Source organism: Podarcis melisellensis, assembly GCF_964234715.1.
Source record: "Podarcis melisellensis genome assembly, chromosome: 2".
Lineage (NCBI taxonomy): Eukaryota > Metazoa > Chordata > Lepidosauria > Squamata > Lacertidae > Podarcis > Podarcis melisellensis.
Genome location: NC_138529.1, coordinates 75832167 through 75851964, shown reverse-complemented (window position 1 = coordinate 75851964; position 19798 = coordinate 75832167). Strand labels below are relative to the sequence as shown.

The 19798-nt window shown below is 40.7% G+C and overlaps 1 protein-coding gene and 1 long non-coding RNA gene across 3 annotated transcripts in view; one reads left to right on the top strand and one right to left on the bottom strand.

Annotated features, from left to right (window-relative positions):
* Window positions 1-5673: 5673 nt before the first annotated feature.
* Window positions 5674-7744, top strand: LOC309364303. The gene is made up of 2 exons (XR_014165807.1): window positions 5674-7337; window positions 7376-7744. It is a non-coding gene; the product is annotated as an uncharacterized lncRNA (long non-coding RNA).
* SLC6A1 (solute carrier family 6 member 1) overlaps window positions 7385-19798 on the bottom strand; it is a 78657-nt gene continuing 66243 nt past the window's right edge. For both annotated transcript variants that reach the window (XM_081901205.1, XM_081901206.1), the window contains exons 11-15: window positions 16229-16360; window positions 14953-15055; window positions 12436-12536; window positions 9859-10026; window positions 7385-8200 (exon numbers count right to left, since the gene is read on the bottom strand). In XM_081901205.1, coding sequence (XP_081757331.1) covers window positions 8096-8200; window positions 9859-10026; window positions 12436-12536; window positions 14953-15055; window positions 16229-16360 — 609 coding nt within the window. In that variant the 3' untranslated portion in view covers window positions 7385-8095. The remainder of the gene's footprint in view (window positions 8201-9858; window positions 10027-12435; window positions 12537-14952; window positions 15056-16228; window positions 16361-19798) is intronic.

Sequence of the window (19798 nt, the reverse complement as noted above, 5' to 3'; positions counted from 1 at the left end):
CAAAACAGCCTTAGAGGAAGAGGACGGAATAGAGGAGGTCCTGGCAGAGAAACTAGAAGTTAATCTGTTTTGTCAGTAGGAGTTGTTTGGTCATACTCCAAGATCTTAATCATTTGTCTTTAAAGATAATATATGCGTGAACATTTCTAGGCTTGGTAAGTGACTAAACACACAAAAATTTCCATTGCTCAAGATGTACGCAACAGGATTCAATTTTCCAGAGTGGCCTTTGCCTTTGGGTCTCAAACTTTACATGCCCCATTAGATAACACCTCAGAGAGTGTGATGTTATACTACACAGTCTGGCTGTAACAGCTGCATTCACCAGTTTCAGGGCATGAGTAAGAACTTTATACACACCACAAGCCATTGGGGAATGAAAATACTGTATTAATGAAAAACATTTTTGTAAATAAGTGCTTATTACTTTGTTGCTTTTTTTTATATATTACCTTAAAAAAACAAGCAAGCAAGCAAACCTAAAGCAGTCAACAGTGCAGTTTTGAAGAATGGAAGGGGAAAGGAGGCTGGGAGTCTAGGGGTTTTCAAGATGTTAGAAATGTGGGGGAGGGGGAACCTAGTCATTTTGCATTTTTATTTTATTTTTTGTAAAAATGTTGTAAGACACACCTGGGATTCTCAAAATGGGAGATTTCACAAAGTGAGGGTAAACTTGATAAAAGCTATGGCGAGTTGGCATACACTATTTTGCACTGCTATTTTTTTGAGAAATAAAGGTGCTGGAACTCAACTTGAATACCTTCCTCGTTCTTTTAGAATGGCAACAGCACTCACCTGAGAGGTGTCAGAACCCACCTGAGAGGTGCCGGAACTGAGTTCCTGTGAATTCCCTCTGAAATTCCAAATATGCAGTGCAATCTGAAGCCTGTTTACTCAGAGGTGAGTCCCATTTTTAGCAGAAATTCTGCTATCTGGGAGTGATATCTGGGAGTGATATGTTTTTATAGAATTGCAGTCTAAGACAGCAACCCTGTATGCACTTACATGTGAATAAACCCTCTTGAGAACAGTGGGGTGCATTTTAGTAATGGCTAACATGTGAATGGTCACAAAAATGAAGACCTTTCATAGACTACAACAGAGAGGAACATGCTTAAATCTCTACGGCCTTAGTACTTTAATTTCTCCTAGTTATTTGATATCTCCCCTTCCTAAGGAACTGCATAGAGATGAACAGAAGGAGAAATATCTCATCATTCATTAGACTAATTTGATTTACTTTTCCTTGATTGTTAATTGCTCCTCCTTAGCTAAAAGAAGCAGCCTTCTTAATATTTCTAGGAGGAAATAAGTTATCAAAATTACATGATCAAAAGAATATTAAGCATTGGACAGCTCCATGCATGAGGCAAATCTTGATAGATCCAAACTGAGCTTAATAACTGTGTTTCTTGACCTATAGTAATTAAGACAGTCACTACAAGCCCTCTGGAGAAATTTATGCTTAGAGGACACTTGGCTTCAAATCAAAATGCTAGTTTGTCATTTTGTCACTGACTCACAAGGACCCGTCTTGCTTGGGCAGAATGGTAATTTCTTCCTCTAGGAACAAGTGAACTGGACAGTACAAAATTAATTATGTGTTTAGTTACATCAGTGGCCACTATCTTCTCAAACATCATGATTTATGCGGTACTATGAACGTGTTTGATCATGAAGGAATGCATGCCAAACTCTCTTTTGTGAAATTCTTCCGGATGATTTCTTATTCAGCATAATCGCCCTTAATTGATTGACATTGTTAGGAACTTTGTGTGCACTCTCTGCTCAGATTCACAGACCTCTTCATTAGAGACCAAGGGAGCGTATCTGAATCATTCCATGACTAAAGACCTGTAGGCAAATATCCTTCCACCCAGCCCAAAATCATAGCTATAAAAAGATGCAAATAAAGAGGAAGAGGAGAGGGGACTTACAACATTATATGAGAGAGCACGGGAAGGTTTGCCACAACAAAGTCAGCTTATAATGGCAGGTTGTTTCCACTAATTATAGGGAGAGTCTGACATTGCATGCAGCTTGGGTCAAATGAGAAATACCAAATTGACCTCAAGAATGTATATAGAAAGCAGTATGTAGCACCAAATCTCACGGGTGAGTGTAGCCAATGGGTCTCAAACCCCCAGTGAGTTTTGGACTTCCCCTGCATGTGAAAACAGAATCCAATGGACTGAGAGGACGAGACCAATAGTGGGTCCAGTGGTCAAGAAGGTGGTTTCTGCACATGCTGTAGAGGGAAGTGAGAGGCAAATGGGCCTAATCAACCTGGAAGGTAGACCACCTAGGAGAAGGAAAACTTTGGTCCTAAACCTCTGCTGCCTTCCAGGATAGCTTTGAGAGAACAAAACCCTACATAAATCTGGAGTAGAGTCCCTAAGATGGTTGGGCGGCGCATTGTATGTCTTCTTTCAGCAACTCCTGAGGCCAGGTTGGTGCCAAACATGTTGCTCTGTTTTCGCTTGGACCACATCAGTGAGGCCAAGAGGGGAGTCTTGTCTGGGCAGCCCAGGACCTCCATACATCCTTCCCAGGCTTGCAATCTGAAGAGGTCACTGCTTCGGTGCTGCTGACAGCAGTTTGGCTTCACCCCTGGAGGCACACTCCATTGTCTCTCTAGACAGGCAGGTGTCAACAGCAACCAGTTGCATGGACATTGGTTGCAAAGTTCTGCTTCAAATGTGGATCCAGTGGGTGGATCCACCATAGGATCTTTCCAAAAAACCCATACAGCACTGGGTGCCAAACTCAGAGAAAGTTGTTGAAGGCTGTAAAGTATTGGCTGTAGAGAGAAAGTACCCTGGGCAGCAGAAGCACAATGCATAGAGGACACTAGGACACCACCAAGTGGGTATATTGTTATGCTCTCATTCAACTGAAGGCAGAAAAAATGTCATCACTCCTAGAGGTTTCTGTGTTGCCCCTCCTCTTGGAATTAAGGCTCAGGTAGCTCCACTAACATTCCACATAAGTGAGAACATAAATTCCTTCAGGGAAATCTTCCACTCCCACAGTGAAGAGGTGACCCTCTTTGTGTTTTCTCATCCATTTGCTATCAGGATGTCTCCAAGATAGGGAGGACAGTTCTCCAGAAAAGTATGAAATATCATAGTGCTAACTAGCTCTAATTCATCTACACTTTCTTTTCTTGGTCATGCTTCACTGAAGCATAATAGCATTCAATCACCACTAAATAATACTGGTAGTTGAATCCAAGAGCCCACTGACTTCTCTAACCACTACTCCAGGCATAGGCAAAATCGGCCCTCCAGATGTTTTGGGACTACAACTCCCATCATCCCTAGCTAACAGGACCAGTGGTCAGGGATGATGGGAATTATAGTCTCAAAACAACTGGAGGGCCGAGTTTGCTTATGCCTGCACTATTCTATCCACGCACCAGCCAGGGAATGGATATGACAATGTGAAGACTGAATTTCCGTTGGCCACCACCATCCCACTGTCTGCACTGAAAAAAGCTTGCCACCAACTTATCTTGGCTTACTTTTGTTGTTGAGTTGCTGTTGCCAAACAGAAAGAAAATTAAATGTAGTGACATGGCCACCTACTGTTTTGCAGAGCGTGAGTACACAGACAGATGATGATCTCAGCAGAAAGACTGGAAGAGTAAGATTAAAGGAACCCATCTCTTGTCTGATGCAGTGTGCTGAGTGGGCAAGAGTATCGTCTAAGGAAGCAGAAAATGTATACAAACTGCAATCCTAACACAGTCAATCTCTCTCTTAGCTCCAACCTAGTCAATGTTGATGTGTCCCAGACACATAAAAACTCACTGTCAGTAGGGGTGGGTTTAGAAAGTTTTGAATGGGAAACTTTGGAAGCAGAAGGATAAATGAAGCAACACAAGGTGAGAGACCAGATCTGGGCTGGCTCACCCTGCTGATTTTGCTGCTTCCACAGACACTAAGCACAACATTGTTTTCAGCTTCCTTGATACATGCAGCATTTTCACATTTATTTACAAATGATGTTGGCATTAGCCAATCTTTCTCAACTTTGGATCCCCAAATGTTGTTGGACTACAACTCCCATCATCCCTAGCTAGCAAGGCAAGTGGTCAGGGATGATGGGAGTTGTAGTCCAATAACATCTGGGGACCCAAGGTTGAGAAACGTTGCTTAGGCAGTATTCAGCTCCGCTCCTGACATCAGGCAGCCATCTTTACTTTACTTTACTCTTTTTGGTGGCTGCTACAAATATTTTTTGTTAGAGAAGCCTACCAAGACATGTAGAATGCTGATGTGTTTTTAGCTGCTTGTAGGTTCTAAATTTTGGAATGTTTTAATTGTTTTTAATTAACAATCCTATGTTTAGCTTTTGGCAGCCCCAACCATCAGCTGCTGGAAGGACAAGGAAGAAGGGAAGAAGAGTCTGAATGCACTCCTGCTTCCCTGAAAGGCGACCAGTGCCAAGGATGATTGTGCCAATATTATTTTCTGACAGCATGCATGTATACTTAGATTCTGGATGCAGAGATCCAACATGCAGCACCCTTTTGCATGCAGGGGACGTGATTTAGCAAGAGGATCTTTGCGCAGAAGGAAATCACATTCAAAAAAGAGAAAATTTCAAAATAAATGAACCTAACTTTGCCCCTCTCAGGAAGAAAAAACTCTTAAAATGTCAAGCCAAGGTTAGATTCTGCTCAACACCGTCATTGAGATAAGGCTTGCTAGCAGAAATCATTATTCCTCCTTTAGTGGAATATCAACGTTCCATTTCACAATAATTTATGTAGGTTTTGAACTGATTAATACATATTATAAAATATATTACAAGCATATTTGAGATATATTTGTAGTTGGCTGCAAGCACAATGTGAAAAAATTAACAAGCAGTTTTCAGATTACACTGAATTATATTTGCATCTGTAATGTAAAATCAGTGCTTCAAAGCATTAATGATTAATAGTTCTGAACTAGTGACAAATGATGTATCTATATAAAGTGGGAAAAGTAAGTGTGTGTGTGTGTGTGTGTGTGTGTGTGTGTGTGTGTGTGCATCTTCTGTGCTGATTAGAGTATGCATACTTGGCTGCATTTGTAAATTCATGCATGCAGACAGAGATGCATTGATTGGCACTGAATCCAGAACTGAAGACTTGGGACTCTGTTTTTTCTCTCTTGAGAAAGAGCAGCAGCTCTAATTTAAGGTTGCAAGCCTCTGAAAGCAAAGATTTGGCTCAAATATGCTAATTCCCATTTTTTTAAAAATATGTATCTTAATGTCTAGAATATAGCCCAGTCCCATTCTAATTCCCATAAACCACTTCCTTACTTCTTTCCTCCTGGCTGCCAATGAGTCGTGTTGCTGGTGTCTCAAGTATTTACTAAGAAGGCAGTGCATGAGGCCAATTAGGGGCAGTGTGACCAAGGAGGTGGCAATGCTGCTGATCATGGAGGGATAAGAATAGGGTATAAGGATTGTGAATGGCAGGGGTGGAGGTTTTAGCCTTAGGTTTTAGATGCAATGGGGAAACTGTGATTTGACAAACCTCTAAAGGAAACCTGATAAGAGAAGGGATAAGGGGTAGGGGTAGGGGATGTGCAACTGGTCATATATTTCCAAGTCCAAAAAACCATGGATTGTAGGAATGGGAATACGATGGCTAAACTGAGTGATAGAGATCTCTCAAATACTGAAAATTGTTTTGTAAGAGTCATTCAAAATCTTCTGCTTAAAGAATTAAATTAAAGCCACTTCATAGAATGTATAATATAACTTTTATTCTTTTTTCTAAGCTCTTGGAAAGTTACATAACAACCGTGCTTTAGTTAGGACACCATTTATAGACATTTAAAATGCATCTTTATAAATATTTTACATTTGGTCCATAGAACATTGCAGTTTTCTAAATTATACTGTACTCTCTCTTTTTAAAACAGGCTCTATATATATTTTAGAATATGTATATATTACATATATATTTTTATATAGAGATAAATTTGCTTGGTGTTTAGAGAATAATTAATTATTGCAAAAAGCATATATGATCATATATTCTTTCTTTTTTAAGGGCAAATACTACAAAAAGATACAGCTATTCACAGCTTACACACAGTAGTTCTACGACACTATTTTTGTGCTATATATGATACGTTTGTACAGGATTCTGCTAAAGAGCAAATCTGTCAAACATCTGTCATAATTGTTTTACAATCAAACATTGAATACTGCATTTTTCTTAGAACAACATGGGACTTGGTTACATAAACAATAAAGAGAAAGTCTGAATTTTGTATCTTAAGTCTAATGAAATTCACAGTTATAATGTATATGAAGCAAGTGAAGTATGACATGTTTTCTTTTCTTTCCCCCCCTAAACCCTGAAAATCTACAAGACATTTGGATTTATTTGTGAGTTCATCTATAGATATTCAGCATGTATCATAGATATCTGAATATTTTACAGTTGATCTACTGTATGAAACGGTTTAGAACCTACTAAACAATACTCTTTTTATGAGTTTTTTAATTTATTAAGTTGAAATATATGTATATATATATTTTCTACAATAATGTGCTTGACATTCTGAGAATAATACCTTATTGCAAGAACATATGTTTGTCACCTTCAGACAAAAACAACAAAAAAACCAACATTCACAGTTAACATGTTGTTCACATAGTAGTTCTACATAAAGTGTGTGCTATCTAACATTGTACGTTGCACAAGGTTTCGCTGAAAAGCATGTTTCATTGCACAGTTCTGTCACAGTCATTTAGAATCAAACATCACATACCACTTTTCTTACGATTCTCACTTTCTGTCTCATAGCTGCCAAACAAGAGTTGCCTTTATGGACTCTTGAGTCTCGCCATTTTCCACACAGGAAGAAATCCATTAGCTTTAGGTGCCTGTGTGGAAAATGCAAGCGAGAGCCTAGAATGGAGCTGTTTATGGCAAGACCGTTCCCTCACTTCTCCATCTTTCCCATGAAAAATACATACCTAAAAAAAACCATAAAAATAAAATTCTTTCTTCAAAGTGCTTTATAATATGCTTGCTAGTCAAAAACCTCTATTGTTGATAAGACCTTCAACAGACTGACTAGAGCAGTGCTAATTTTAAAGCCCTAAATTATATTCTGCGGGAAGCATCTCGATGTAGAAGCTATTTGTTTGGTTCTCTATTTGTGGGAAAGTGCTATACCTGCCAATGACACAACTTAAAAGTGAAGCACAACCTGGATTAAATGAAAGATAACGTGTACAGCTTTAAATATGGCAGCCTTTGGGAGGGACTCTTCACAGTTTGAAGTATGTAGTCATATTATCACTTGTGCGGCTGGCTTTTTGTTTTTTGTTTAAAAAAACCACCCCAGTACTTTGAAAGATGCTGACATGGAAAATATTCTAAAAGATATATTGCTATAAAATAATACATTAAATGTTGGCATCTCAATAGGTTGGGTTAGGGAGTGGTGCAATTTAGTCTGTACTGTATATCCCAAAATAGCTTGTTAATGGCATTTGTATATGAATGATTCAGTATACTGTAGAATATCAGAAGATTTCCATGAAAATTAGAAAAACCAACTCCAGAATAAAGTTGGTCAACATTTTTAAGGGCAGTATTTTCACTGGTAAATTTTCTTGGTAAAAAATACTTCGCTGGTGAATACAAAACAGCTTTCTGTTTTAACTGTTCTCAGAAATAACAGTCTTGGGATTCAAACAGTATGAAACATATTAATAAAAATCAGCTGCACAAAACTTCAAACTGTTGTGTTAAAAGGTAGATTAAAAATGGCCTACATGTCTTTATAAATTCCCAAAGATATCCAGCTCTTACTGAAAGAGAATAAAAATGTTAACAGTCTATGGATTGCCAGGAAACACAAAACATTGTCAACAACTAAGCCCACAAAATGGTTTGATCTTATCCACATTGCTTCCCTTATAGTGGTGATGGTCTTTTGTGCCACTAGAGGTAGGTAATTTTATTCTCAGACATAAATTTGTGGTCATATTCAACCATGTTTCATTTGTGTATGGTTTTTCTTTTTTCTTTTGCCCCCCTACAGGAAGCTTTGTATCATTTTAATGACCCAGACTATATATATGCTTCTTTGTTTGCAGAGTTGCTCTGCTGGGCTTGTTCAGGTCCGTTTTCAGGATGAGTAATATCTTCACTTGGTTGAATCATTACCTGGATTCGCTACAGTAGAGAGAGAGAGAGAGAGAGAGAGAGAGAGAGAGAGAGAGAGAGAGAGAGAGAGAGAGAGAATCATTTCATTGTTCTTAATCTGAATGGCTTCCCTTACATTAAATTTATATTCCAGTTCTGTAGTTGTCATTCATGAAAGGTGCAATAGGAAGGAGGGAAGGAGGCCACAGTTCCTGAATGACTTTCCAATGTATGGTATTGTAATGGTTCTAGGGGTTGCTCGTGCGTAAGCAGGTGCCTATCTCCCCGGCTGGGTGCAAACACCTGGCTGGGTTGCCAAAGTGAACCTTTTCTGTCCGGACAGCCACTCACCCGTGGCTGACTCAATCGCTGGCAGAATCCGTGAGTGGGCGTTTCTTAAACTTCTTCCAGCAAAGAAGTTCTTTGACGCCTAGTCTCCGCCTACCCTCACTGCGCGGAAGCCTTCTGCGCAGGGAGGGTGTGGGCAATGGAGGACCCCTACTCTCCCCGCTGGTCCCAGGCAAGGAGTCATGAGACCGCCTCGCCACTTCCCCCAGCTGCCCCCTTCTCCCCTGGTGCTACGCTGATTCTCTTCCCCAGAAGATGGGCTGCTTCTCCCTGGAAGCTCTCTGGAATCCCTCTGGCTTTCGCTCTCCCCCTCCAGTACTGATGGCAGTTCCCTGACAGGTATCAATAATTTTTGGGACAATAACACAATTTTTAGATCAGTAAATACTAAACTAGCAGTGAATCCTGCCTAATCAAAATGTTCATCCTCTTATCAGTCCATGCACTGTGTAACAACTGAGATTTGCAGACAGCCTACTTTATTACTTCATTCTGGCCCATTGCCCAAGCACTGCCCTCTTGGGCCAATGATTGGCCAATTTGAATTCCAGTGCATGGTGAGCTATCCCACCCTCCTTTGCGGCCAGCCGCGGAAATTCCCCAACAGGCCGGGCTATGATGGAGAGGCCCTTTTCTCCATGGAGCCGAGATCCTTCCACAATGGGCCACCACCACCACCCAGAGACTGAGTAAGTGGCCGTTCTCAGTTGATGCACTGTGTAACAGCTGAGATTCTCTACAAAGATTTGAGCTGAGATGTTGGTGAAGCCTGCTGGGCTGCGGTCTTCGCTGACATTAGTTCTAAGCAGCATAACCAGTGACCAGAGATTGTGGAAGTTGGGAGGAAACAGGACAAAGGGAAATGAAATTGGGACAGAGGAAACTGAGAAGCCCACTCATACAGCTAGAACTCATCTTTATAGTCACAAAGTGGGGAAATCATTTAGCCATTTTACTTGGAAAGGAGAAAGGAAGGTGAGAACCTGAGTAATCCTGTCACATTTTTTAATGGCAACTGCTATGGAGAGGCCTTCCTATGCTGCAATATTCTGGAAGCTTAACTGCTGATCTTTATTTCATTTAAATGTTTTATAGTCCACCCTTCAGCTAGGAAGTTCTCTAGGGACTCGCTATCATATTGATATATAGTAGATATAGAGATATGTGCCATTGCTACTGATTTACATTTGGGCAAATCATAAGAAAAGACTGACCCAGGGATAATTTACTGTAGCAAAGAGGTATACTTTGATATTGTAAACAAGAATGCAACAGCAGATTGTGCTTGCTGAAACTGGCATCTTGCCAAGTGTAGGCACAGTTCTAAAGACATAATTTACCTGTTTCAAGGAGCCTTTTAATGTAAGGAACATGTATGCCATGTAGCCTGGAATCAGCACCATGGATGATAGAGCCATAAACCAGCCAACACCTTGGCCCCATGCCGGGAATACGTAATCGCCCAAAGTGAGAGGAGTCATTTGCACGGCACTGAAGATAAACACACCCTGGGGAAGTAAAAGCATTTAAAAAGTCAGCTATGGTTTGTTGTAGTTGCTGCTGCTGCTTTTCCAGGTAGTTCTTTGCTTGGATAGGAAAATTAAAGTGAAAAGTTATTTTCCTTTTTAAAATTCCAGACATCTTCCATTTTACCTATGTAATTTCTGATGGTACTGTTATGAGTTTGGGGTGAGGGTGGGGAAGTAGATTGTATACAAAGATCCCTCCAAGCCCTGGATCCAGCAAGTGTTAAAATATAAGCCATTGAGGTGATAGCCTGGCCAATGAGCCATTAAGGGATACAAAGGAAAGGGGCAAATGGGTCGGACCCCTCACCCAGCTTGCGGCTAGTTTGAAAGACAAAAGGCCACAGTAGAGAGTTGAGTTATGTAAGCCGGAAGCTGGGAGAAAAAGAAGCGAGCTGGAGATACAGTCAGAACATGTTTGATGTCTATTTGAGCCCAAGGCTGCGGCTACGGGAGAAACAAGACCCTTTTGGGGTGTTAATGCTATGAACCCCTCCATTGTAGACTCAAGTTGTACATCTGTGTAAATAAACCATATCTCATAAAGACTCCACAGTCTCCACTGTGCCTCATTTCCAAAAGTGCTTGGGAACCCTGGAATCTCACAATGCTCAGAGACAGGGATGACGTGCACCTGGAGAGAGCCACTATGGGTATTACTATGTAACCCTATGGGTATTAGGTATTTTCAGATATTTAGTTAGTTCCCCCTCATCAGATATAAGATTTATAGGAATTATACTGAATTTGTCCCTCATAGACAAAGGAGTAATTTCTGCATTCTCAGGAGATTCTCTGGAATGCACAACTTTTGTACAAAACAATGCAATGCAAAGACTCAGTATCCATCCTGCCCACCAGGAGCCACAACATGTTGGTGACAGTTCAAAGGGTTGTGGAGGAAATTGGAGCAGGGGGTAGGGAGGAGACAGGCTTGCTTAAGCTCCTAGAGGTTTACAGAATCTTAAAGGTGGGGTTCTTAGCAGTGGTGATTAAGGTGAGGGAGATGTCCACCACAAAACCTTTCCCCCCCACTGTGTATGGAGTTTTCAGGCAGAAGGAAAGAACAACCTTCCTTTCCCCTTTCTCTAAAAGACATTCCCCCATCTGCTGGATGCATAGCCGTTTAGTGTTATATAGCAACAGAGAAAGGCTTCAGAAGAATGAGCGAAGATGGTGCCCTTTTTCCTTTCTTTCCTCCAAAGTCCTTCCACCCTGCGAGCTAATTTGTATTTGTATTTTTTATTTTATTATTATTCCTTGCTTAATTCTGTGGCAATGTGAGTGTTATGTGCTAATGCAATAGTTCCAAAACGCTGGTTCAGGACTGGACGTTTATGGAAGCCAGCCCAGAGCTCATTGGTATCCTAGTATTGTGAGATGGGGATGTGAACATTTCTCATCAATTTATTCCTATACCACTATGATTCCTCAAAGGCCCCCAACCTATTGCGTCTGTTTCCATGAGCCCTGCAAGATTTGGCTCGTAAACTCTAACTGCATGTTAAATTATCTGAGCTGTCTTGTAATTGAATTGGCAAATAGCCCTAAACAGTGTGACATGCATTTTGATATACAAAAGGATATTTTGAACCATATATATTTATAAATTTTGAAATCATACAGTTTCATAGATTTTTAATTTTCTCTTGTTGCTTCTTTCAAACATTTTATTTTTCATGTACAGAATAAAACAATATATACTGAGGTTTGAGCCTGCTTTACGCGGTTTTCTTTTTGCTTCTCAGTATCATAAAATGATATGTGCATTCACCACTATGACCATTGCTCTAGCCCTTTGCTAGAAATAGCCCAAAGCTATTTTTGCTAGTGGAATCAGCTAAAAAAGACAAAAGTAGAAAGTTTTTGGAAAGAAGAAAATAGAAGATGGCAGCTTTTATATTAGATTATCATCACCTGTGCACTAAAAATAAACACTGGATTCTCTAAAATAATGTGTCTTGGGGCGAGTCGGCAGTTGTTATGGTCCTTCCATTAACTATTGGAAGATTAAGTATTTCATTAAGTATACTTTAATTAAAATTATTTTAGTTGCTATTTCTCCAGAAGGCATGGAAGTAGACCAAAGTATTTAGAGAACAGAAAAAACACAGCTTACATTTTTTAAACACAGCTTACATCTTTTAAAAAGTTTTGTGAATATTATGCTTGAATTGTAAGTTCTATAAATTATTGTACGTTGTTATATCAAAATAAAGCACAAATGTGTGTGTGCATGATCAAACGGCCAAGTGTAGTTGCAGCATTTTAGAGCCTTACTGGACATCTTTATCACTGTGCATTCTTGATTATTTGTGCTCATTTGAACTTTAAAAAAAATGTAGACTTGCATTAATTGCATTTAACATCTTTAACATTTTTGTTTCTTACTGCCACAATGATTGGAGTAAAGAAAGACCAGCAGAGCTTCCACCAGATGCAGGGCCTATAGCCAACCATCTCCTGGATATTGTCGTAAAATCTGTTTACACCTAAATAAACAAACAAACAAATTGTTAGTTGGTTGAAACCAATACTGAATGGCTAGGAGAGAGAAAAGGTTTGAAATATATCAGAAAAAGAAGAAGAGGAAGAGTTTGGATTTGATATCCCGCCTTTCACTCCCTTTAAGGAGTCTCAAAGTGGCTAACATTCTCCTTTCCCTTCCTCCCGCACAACAAACACTCTGTGAGGTGAGTGGGGCTGAGAGACTTCAAAGAAGTGTGACTGGCCCAAGGTCACCCAGCAGCTGCATGTAGAGGAGCGGAGACGCGAACCCGATTCCACAGATTACGAGACTACTGCTCTTAACCACTACACCACACTGGCTCTCTTGCCAGATAACCTACCAAAGTCTTGCCAGAGTCTTGCCAGATAACCTACCAAACCCATTAACAATCCAGTGTTGGTGGTTCTACAGAACTGGTGGCTCCAAAAAGGCCTTGAAGCCAGGGACTAGCCTAGCTGCAGGGAAATAATCAGACCCAAGTGGGGGAGGTTTTAGCACCGGAAAAATGGAGCCCACAGGGAGGAAATGAACAGCAATCCAAACAACAGTCAATACATTATTAGTTCTGGTTACAAGGGGTACATGTGTCATGAGAAAGCTCTTTCCCCCATGATTCAACATTATGGGTTGAGTGCAGGGAAAATGTAACTTCCCAGGAACAGGACCATTAGCAGTAGGAACTGTTAACAGATTTGCATTCCTTGTGCAGAAACAATGCACAGAGGAAGGAAAATGCCAATCCCCTAAGGGAAAAGCCTAGATTCTAGCATGTGAATATAATCGATAATCTACAGTAAGATGCTTCAGCAAAGAAGAGAATAAATCAGAGAAGTCAACAGAAGAGTCATTAAAATTTAAGAGATTTCTTAAGGTCTTATAGGGTTGGTGTGATAAAGCTCATTTGAAAGCATTAAGTTAGGGAGCTGCAATACGTGTGTATAGGAACTCTGGATCTGAGGAGCATCCCACAGAATCTTGACTAATTTTTTGCCTCTTTGTAGCATAATATTATTATTATTTGGGTTGCAATTTGTGTGCACAGCTAAGCTGCAACAATAGGGTTTAAGTGTTTCATGTACAGGACTGCAACCATGGTTCTAGTTCATCCTAAATATATAGGTATTATGCTGTTATTCATTTACAATCTGGAAAATGTATTTTTCTTTGATAGTCTGATTGCATCTTCAAATTCTGTTAACTTCCTGGATAGAAACTTCTTCCTCCCCCCCCATAGGTGAAACCTTTCTGATCCTCAAAATAATGGTAAAATGAGAATCTAACCTTCACTAAAGGTTTTGTGCATATGACTTCACTTTCTTGGTCTTTTTCCAATCCTTATACCCTTTCTAGGCATGGACTGCATTATGTAATGGAAATATTTTCTAAAGCCTTCTACCAGCTAGCACATCAATGGAGATTGGAAATACCATGTGGAATGTGCTCACATTGATATTTTAAGCACCTATTGGATAGTGCCAGTAACATCACAAATGACAAGCCATCATTTTGTTGATACTTTAAAAGTTTTCAAGGATTTAATAATTTGTACATTTATAAAGTGATACCGCTTTTCATAAGCAATGCAGTGCTCATAAAACATTTAAAACAAAACAAATCAAGGAACAGTTCTTCCATAGCACCGTATATGAATGGTAGTACTTTGACGAGTGCTAGAGTTCTTACAGTTCTTACTTACTTTTTCCAAAAATGCTTAAATTCCAGTTGAAAATGTTAGCATGCTATCAAACACCCCCAATTCTCTCCTCCCTCCTAAGTGCAATATACCGTATTTTTCGTCCTATAGGACGCACCTCATTTTACCGGGGGGGGGGAATGAATAAAAAAATATTATTCCCCCCCCAGCTGCGGCTGCAGCCCCAAGACTTGCGCACACCTGGCCGAAGCATGGGGCGCCCTCCGGAGGGCGCCCCGTGCTTCGGGCTGCAGGCTGCTGTCCCAAGCCTCGCGCGCCCGGCAGGAGGTCCTGCCAGGCTTGCAAGGCTTGCGGATAGCTTCCTGAAGCCTGGAGAGCTAGAGGCATCGGTGCGCACCGACCCCTCTCAGTCTCCAGGCTTCAGCGAAAGCCTGCATTCGCCCCATAGGACGCACACACATTTCCCCTTCATTTTTGGAGGGGAAAAAGTGCGTTCTGTGGGCCGAAAAATACGGTACATACAGTGAGATGGCACATCTCCCTCACTTAAACATGGCCTCAAATTACCTCTAGGTATGGCATTATTTTGTTAAGATAAATGTTGCAATTATAGAAAACAATTTCAGTTTTAAGTACACATAACATTTTAAATGATTACTTCATTTCATCTGGGGATTGCTTTACAAAAAAAATACATTCTTTTGGCTTATTTACATAAATTTCAGAATACTATAGCATCACATACCATAGCACCAGGATATGGAGATACACTCAAAGAACACAAGAAACAAGAGACTCATTCCACTTGCAGAATAATAGTCGAAAAGCTTGAACACATATAGTCCACCCTGCAATATATAAAATGTGTTAAGTTCATCACACTTCTGAGATTTCCTTTCCTGTTTTGTTTAACCTTTATATTACCTTTACTTTCCTATTTCAATTCTGTTTTTATTACTTGGAGAGATTCTCTAGGTTTATAAGTATTCATTGATCACTTACCCTGGATAACTGTGACCTTTGGACCATACAACTGCAAATAATCGGTGAATTCCCCAACTACATATCAGTATCAATAAATTTGGTGTGTAATATTTTTATTTTGTAAACTGCCCTGTGATCCGCAGATGAAGGGTGGTATAGGGATAATTCCATATTTATTGATAAGAGTAAATAGTTGAGCTAGGCGTTCTGTCACATGGAAGATGAAGCAAGTTTTTGTTCTCCAGCTCCAGAGGGTAGGACCTGAACCAATGGAGACAAGTTACAAGAAAGGAGATTCCAACTCAGCATCAGGAAGAATATTCTGATGGTAAGAGCTGTTCAACAGTGGAATGAACTCCCTTGTAAGGTGGTGGACTCTCCTTCCGTAGAGGTTTTTAAGCAGAGGTTGGGTGACCAACTCTCAGGGATGCTTTAATTGAGATTCCTGAATTGCAGGGGGTTGGGTTAGTTGCAATTCTACAACTTTGTAATTCAAAGCAGACACACAATTGGATAGGGGAGGAATAATAAATTCGTCAATGTCTTGCTCTTATACAAAGAAAGATTCCTGAAATATACCATTTGTGTATTGGTTTTAAATGTTGCCATGGCTTTTGGCATTATTTACATTCCATACTATATAAAATATTGTTCCTGAATGCAGCAATGTCATTGGCTGATGATAACCAAGCCTTTATGTGTTTTTTCTATCCAAGGGTTTCTAAGAGTTGCCAAAACAGATGGAATCCTCAGTGGTTGTAAATCAATTTAATAAAACAAGCTGAAAATTTTAAGAGTAGCATTAAGCCTGACAACATGCCAGTAAATATAGGTATTATGCTCATATGCATTATACTAATCTCAAATCCTTAGAGGATATTGACATTTGAAGGATTAGGAAAAGCTGAATCTCTCCTGTCTCCCCACCTTCTTAAATTAATAGGCAATCCACAGAGGATTCTTACTTCATAATTCTGTTTAGTAGAAAATGCGACCACAGCAGATTAGAGATAAGAAGTTCCCAATATAGTATTTACCTGAGTAATATTCGACAGTCCTATCAGATAGGAAACGACACACACACCAGCAATAAAAATTTCTCTCCGACTGCGTAACAGTCTTGGAAATTCATCCACTAGTGCTGTTATGAATCCTTCAACAGTACAGAACTGAAAGTGGAATGAGAGGTTACACACAAACCAAACCAGCAACATTAGATTGAGCTAAAGCAACATCCAGCTTTATCCTATCCCTTCTCCAATTTATCTTCTCCCAAACTATTCTGTTGTGATGCAGATCAAGAGTCAAGATACATCTGGAACAGGGCAAACCGATATGCCCAGTTCTGATATACCGTATTTTTCGCTCTATAACACGCACCTGACCATAACACGCACATCGTTTTTAGAGGAGGAAAACAAGGGAAAAAACATTCTGAATGAAACAGTGGATGTATCATTTTTGTGCTTCATGCTGTGGCCACAGACATGTGATCTGATGGTGAATTTGGGGTGAGCCAATGCAAAAATCCTGAGAATCCCTGTGCATCCATGGTTTGTAACCATGTTTTTGCACCATTGCAGCCCCAGGCAACAGTGGGTGCGTGATTTTTGGGGGGCAGGCTGTAGCCATGGACATGCTATGTGCTCTGATGGTGAATTTGGGCTGACCCAATGCAAAGATCCTGAGGATCCATGTGGATCCATGGTTTGTAACCACGTTTTTGCACCATTGCAGCCCCAGGCAACAGTGGGTGTGTGATTTGGGGGGGGGGGCTGTAGCCATGGACATGCTATGTGATCTGATGGTGAATTTGGGGTGACCTAATGCAAAGATCCTGAGGATCCATGTAGATCCATGCTTTTTAACCACATTTTTGCACCATTGCAGCCCCAGGCAACAGTGGGTGCGTGATTTTTTTGGTGCAGGCTGTAGCCATGGACATGCTATGTGATCTTATGGTGAATTTGGGGTGACCCAATGCAAAGATCCTGAGGATCCATGTGGATCCATGCTTTTTAACCACATTTTAAGTGGGGAGGGAAGGAAAAACACAGAACAGACAAGGAGCACGAGAGGGGTGTGCAGAGAAGCAGCTGGCTAAGAATGCAGGAGAGGGGTATTACTGGGAGGGAGGAAAGGAAGGCAAAAGTTTTCCCTCACCTACCCACCCAAGCCAGCCAGCTCGCATGCTCTCTCTCTCTCTCTCTCTCTCTCTCTCTCTCTCTCTCTCTCCCTCCCTCCCTCCCTCCCTCCCTCCTGCATGAGGTGAAAACCTCTGCTTGCCTGGAGGGGAGGGACTTTCCCTGCTCTTTGTTCCATTTGAGCAAACACAGCAAGTAAACTGAGGCGGGTGGGCAGTAAGACCCTGAGGCAGAATGCAGGAAAGCAGCCACTTCCTCTTTTCAGCTTTCCCTTCTAGGAGACTCGCGATTTTTGCCTGCTTTTTTTTTGCCTCCCCTCACACCATTTGGCTCCAGGGACCACACATTCGCTCTATAACACACAGAGACATTTCCCCTTCCTTTTTAGAAGAAAAAATCTGCGTGTTATAGAAGGAAAAATACGGTACTTTGATCAGACTAATGTTGACTCATTTCATGAGTTGTGGTGCAGCTTCTGCAATCATGTTAAAGCATAGGTGGGTTATTTATAGGGCAGCATTTCTGAATCTATTAAAATATACTGGAAATTAAAAATAGAAAACTCATGCTTTTTAAAATCTGTGGGACAGGTTGTCTGGACTAATCATAATTAAGCTAACTTGTTCCTGCTGAAACTCTAGACCTCAGTTTAGAAACATAATAGATAGTCAAACTGACTTAGATCCCTTTGTGCGTTTTGATGCACATGCAGAGCTCCTGTACGTGCTTAAAGTGACATATAAGTTTCTTCTTAGGGCCACACTAAACATTTTTTTCAATAAGCAAATATTACTTTTGCTGCCCTGCCAAAAGAACTACTAAGCACATGACATTCTCCCCTCAAGCTATGAGTGTGTACATTTCTGACAGCCACTGGGAAGTGTTTTAACATACTATACACAATGTTTTAACATACTATAGATTGACTAAGGATAATATGAGACAAGGAGCCATTCTTGGTGGTATCTGTGTTGTGACAGTAGAGTGGAACTTTTTCATATTATACTACAGATGAAGAAGTTGAAGAAGTTAAAGAAAAATAAAATAAGGAAGTCCAAAAGCTCTTACACACAGGCCTAGGGTTTTTTGGGGGTGCGGTGGGGAATATTAGGCTACTTTTTATATTTCAGTAGCCTAAAGCTGAACTTAGTTAAGAATATGTTTGACTCAATTAAATTAATAGCAGCTTCTTCAAAATGAATTATTAATTTTGCTGGTTTTCTTTTATAAAAGAACTTTAGGCTTCATGAAAGAAATGAACAGAATAAGGACTTTTCATTATTTCCATCCCATTATGAAATAGCTATTGCTGTTGCTAATGTACTGTGCATGTACTTTCACCAAAAGTTAAAGTAAGGTGTGCTATGAAAAATAAGGTTTGTTGACATGTATGTACATACATTCCACTGTGTTTGTTTACATGGGTGGCACTGTGGGTTAAACCACAGAGCCTAGGGCTTGCCGATCAGGTCAGTGGTTCGAATCCCCGTGACGGGGTGAACTCCCGTTGCTCAGTCCCTGCTCCTGCCAACCTAGCAGTTCGAAAGCACAAAGTGCAAGTAGATAAATAGGTACCACTCCAGCGGGAAGGTAAACGGCGTTTCCGTGTGCTGCTCTGGTTCGCCAGAAGCGGCTTAGTCATGCTGGCCACATGACCCGGAAGCTGTACGCCAGCTCCCTCGGCCAATAAAGTGAGATGAGTGCCGCAACCCCAGAGTTGTCCGCGACTGGACCTAGCAGTCAGGGGTACCTTTACCTTGTTTGGCAAATTGGTGAGTAAAGGGGATTTACAGTTCTACATTTTATATTCTGCCCCAGTGATGCAGGTTAGCTCTAAGGCCACCCACTGAATTTCATTGCTGAACTGTCCATTAAATGAAATTGGGCCTCCCCCATTCAAAATGCAACAGCTCCGGCTTCATTGGTTCAATGCTAATAAAGATCTTCATGTCAGCCTTGTGTAAACAAAATGGCACTCTAAATTATTTTAATATTTCCTCTATAAAAGCATGGAAATCTTGTTTGTTGGGAGCTGTAGGAATAGGGCACGGGCTCCATTTTGTGAATTGCCCAGGCAGAAGTAAAGTGGTCTGTCACTGGCACTGGCACATGGACATCCTGACAACACGCTGGCATCCCCTCCGAAAGCTTATTCCAGAGTGAACTGGAGAAGTGGAAACACTTGGTCGTGGACCCGAAGATGGTAGCCGAGCTTCCACTAGTATAGAAGCTGCCTCTGCTGATGTTAATAATAGCCTAGCTTGAGGGAACATCCATGTAATGGGCCCAGTACCTGAACTACTAATAGGGAGGAGTGAGGACTCTGTAGACCAATGGAACTGATGCTGATGATGTGGTGAGTACCTTCCCTTCTTGCATAGGACATTGGGGGAGAGAACCCAGGGCACTCAAGGGATGTAGCCAAACCAGGAATGTGTCCTCTGAGGAAACAGTAAATGGGGG